General features: G+C 55.0%; 2 protein-coding genes across 2 annotated transcripts in view; one reads left to right on the top strand and one right to left on the bottom strand.

Moving 5' to 3' along the window:
• The window catches only part of PTSG_12562 (pyruvate carboxylase), a 9753-nt gene extending 8260 nt beyond the window's left edge, over positions 1-1493 (top strand). The window contains exons 21-24 of the mRNA XM_004992610.1: positions 281-396; positions 553-610; positions 815-940; positions 1133-1493. Of these exons, the coding sequence (XP_004992667.1) occupies positions 281-396; positions 553-610; positions 815-940; positions 1133-1212 (380 nt within the window). The 3' untranslated portion in view covers positions 1213-1493. The remainder of the gene's footprint in view (positions 1-280; positions 397-552; positions 611-814; positions 941-1132) is intronic.
• A 524-nt stretch (positions 1494-2017) lies between these two features.
• PTSG_07247 (uncharacterized protein) lies at positions 2018-3314 on the bottom strand (the record flags this gene model as incomplete). The annotated part of the gene is made up of 2 exons (XM_004992609.1): positions 2018-2736; positions 2777-3314. 2 exons carry the CDS (start codon positions 3312-3314, stop codon positions 2018-2020), a joined length of 1257 nt encoding a protein of 418 aa, XP_004992666.1.
• Between the last annotated feature and the right edge of the window lie 394 nt (positions 3315-3708).

Here is a 3708-nt window from a genome sequence, read left to right as displayed (position 1 = left end):
TGAGTTTGTGTCGGTTGTGTGTGTGTGTGTGTGTGTGGGTGTGTGGGTGGTGTGGGTGTGTGTGTGTGTGTGTGTGTGTGGGTGGGTGGGTGCGTGCGTGTGCGTGTGCGTGTGGGTGTGTGAGTGTGTCTTCGTGGCTTGCCCCCCCCCCTCTCCTGGCTGTGCGCCTGACGGTGTCTGTGTCAGACTTTTCATGCTCGTACGCGACACCGCCCCGACCTCCCTCACGCCCTTCTCCTCACATCTCCCTTTCACACGCTATGTCGCCCACATGTGACAGGCAAGACTGTGCTGATTAAGTATCTGGCTGACGGTCCCGTGGACAAAGAGAAGAACGAGAAGCAGGTCTTCTTCGACGTCAACGGCGTTCCCCGCGCAGTTTCCATCAAGTCAAAGGTGCGTTTTGTTGGTCGTCATGTGGTGGTGCAGCTGGGCGCCAGTGCCACGGAGAGGGTGTGATGGTTGCCTGCAGGCAGAACCATTCAGCCGTGCAACGCGTCGCTGACACGCATCAACACGTGCCATGCATTTCTGTTTGCGTCCCGATGACAGGCGTCTGGTCCCGTGAAGGAGGCGAAAAAGGCAGACCCGGGCAACAAGGGATCCCTCGGTGCGTCGCGTGTGTGTGTGTGTGTGTGTGTGTGTGTGTGTGTGTGTGTGTGTGTGTGTGTGTGTGTGTGTGTTCATTTGACGCCAGTTTGTTGTGGTCGCGTCGCTGTCTGATAACCTCATCCTTCCCTCACACCCTCACACAAACACACACTCATGCCATCACACTCTCACTCACACGCTTGTGCACAATTGTTGCCTTCAGGTGCGCCCATGCCTGGCGCTGTGGTTGAGGTACATGTTGGTGTTGGCGATAAGGTGAAGGCGAACCAGTCGCTTGTTGTCCTCAACGCCATGAAGATGGAGACCGTCGTCGCAGCGCCATTCGCAGGTCTGTTGTTTGGCAAGGGTGTTGCCTTGTGTGTCTTGTGTGTGTGTGTGTGTGTGTGTGTGTGTGTGTCTATGCCTGTGGGTGTGTGTGGGTGTCTATGCCTGTGTGTGTGTGTGTGTGTGTGTTGGCTTTGCACTTCACTCTTTCTGGTTATTGTTGCTCACAAACACCACACACCACACACCACCGTAGGCGTTGTCACGGCTGTTGAGGTTTCCCAGGGCGACACCATCTCTGGTGGTGATCTGCTGCTGGAGATCCAGCCCGAGTAAACCCCAACGCGCGGTCCTCACCGCCGCTGCTGCTGCTGACACGATCCACCCTTTGGTTCTTGTGGGTCGTCTGCTGATGTGATTTTGTTGTCGCTGCCGTTGTGTGTGTGTGTGTATGTGTGTGTGTGTGTTGCTGTTTGTGTCGATGCGATGCCATGTGGGTGGAAGGGCGCTTCGTCGTGTACGGAAGCGAAATGCCCTGCTCTTGTTGTTGTCTTGGCAAAGATGCGGTTGCGTCTGCATAAACACATGCACAGCAGTTTTGGTACAGGTTTCCCGCCAATCGCACGCTTCATGCATGTGTGTATGTCTGTCTGTCTGTGTGAAGGAATTGATGGTCGATTCGCTAGCACATTTGGCTGCACTGGCTGCCGTGCACCCACCACTGCCTTGAGACAACCGCAGGTTGAAAGTCTCGACAGAGTTTCCCGCTTCATTGTGTGTGGTACGATTGATTGGGGTGGTGGTTGTGTGCGATGGGTTGGGGGGGGGGTGTTGCAGTGCATTCGGGTGTCATGTTGATATTGTTGTTGGAACTCAAGGAAGCGTGAATGGTGTCAGGGTGTTGGGGTGTCATGTTGATATTGTTGTTGGAACTCAAGGAAGCGTGAATGGTGTCAGGGTGTCGGGGTGAATGACGGCAGCATTGACAAAACGGAGATGAAGAATCAACAGGGATTGGTTGAATGGAGAGCGGAAGAACGGAAGGGTTGCAGAAAGTATGACAAGGAAGAACACACGCGCGCGCACATGCGCACACACACGCACTGCACACACCCGCACACACACACACACCACACAAAGATCAGCATCCCGGATCGATGAGGAGGACCGACTCAGAGTCAAATGGAATGCTGTAGATGAGACCATTTGGAGCGAGTACACCACTTATCCATTCGAAAGACCCAGAAAGATCGCTTATGGTTGTGGTGTCGCTGGTGTTGGTGGTTGGATCGAAGATGAAAACAGATGAAGAGTTGTATGGGACGCCGACGATGTTGCCGTTGGGTGCGAGCACGCCGTTAATCCACTGGAAAACCCCCGGTCCACTTGCAACAACGAGCTCGTTGGTGGCGTTTGTGGCGGGGTCGATGACGAGCGTCGTTCCGGAGGGAGATGGCAAAGTGTAAATGAGACCATTGCTCGCAAGTACGCCGTCATACCACTTGAAATCTCCGCCAAGACGCCGAATCGTCGTGACGTTCATCGCGAAGGACTCGGGATTGATGATGAGCACGGAGGAAGACAAGAAGGGGATGCAGTAGATGAGGCCGTTGTCCGCCTGCACGCCGCTGGACCACTTGTGCACTTGGCTCGACAGCCCGGACAGCGTCGTGATGTCTGCTGTGTTGGTCTCAGGATCAATGATCAGCACAGACGTGGCAGAGAATGGGATGCCGAAGATAAGGCCGTTGCTGGCCGCCACGGCGCCCCACCACTTGAAGCTACCAGTACCAAGAGAGTCAATGCTTGTAGTGTCAGTGATGTTGGTGTCTGGGTCGACGATGAGCATCGTCTCCCGGTCTGAAGGGACCATGAAAATGCGACCGTCGCGTGCCGACACAGCATCGGACCACTTGCGGTCGTCCGTTTCCCAGTCCGGCAATTGTGGTCGCATCAACGGTGTTGGTGCCCGGGTCGATGATGAGCACGGAAGGCGAGACGTATGGTGTGGCGTAGATCAGGCCAGTGTTCGCCAGCACACCCCCAAGCCACTTTCCAGCCATTGAGCCGAGTTGCCCAAACGTGCTGGCGTTTGGGGCGCACGCTTTGCCGTCCACACTATCGATGGTGCTCTGCTGCGCCGAGATGGCGCTCTGCTGCGCGGCATTGATGCTCTGCTGCACCGACACGGTACTGAGCAGCGTGTCCACTGTTTGGAACAGCTTGTTTACGTTCATGCCGTTCACGAACACGGGCTGGTTCGATGGATCACTCGTGTTGATGTGAAACGCGCCCTCACGATCCTCCACCATTGTCACCTTTCCGACGCTGATGAACGGCATCACCAGCAGCAACGAGCAGAGCGTGATAAAAGCAGGGAGCAGCGCATTTGCCTGCCTTGCCTGCAGGCACTCTGGTCTCATCAGGGGTCGCGTCATCTTCATCATGAGCCCTTGTCCTGAGCAGAGAAGGTTTGTCCTAAGCAGCGGAAGAGCTGAAGAGAGGAGGTCAGTTTGTCCTGAGGAGAGGAGAGGAGAAAGAGAAGAAAAAGCACAAGGAAGTGTGTTCGTTTGTGCTTTTCACGTCACATTACAAGTTGTCGTTTGTGACACGTAGTGGCCGTTGTCGATGATGATCGGAAATTGTACATGGATTTCGAGCAGTGGTTGCGGAAGATTGTTGCGAATCGTACATGGATATCGAGCCAATCAAGGCAGTCGCATCACATCGCATCCACCACACCCCCACACACCCCCACACACACACTCACTCACACACACACACACACACACACACACACACACTCTCTCTCTCTCTCTCTCTCTCTCTCTC

This window comes from Salpingoeca rosetta, assembly GCF_000188695.1.
Source record: "Salpingoeca rosetta unplaced genomic scaffold supercont1.16, whole genome shotgun sequence".
NCBI lineage: Eukaryota > Choanoflagellata > Craspedida > Salpingoecidae > Salpingoeca > Salpingoeca rosetta.
This window is presented reverse-complemented; position numbering and strand designations above follow the sequence as displayed.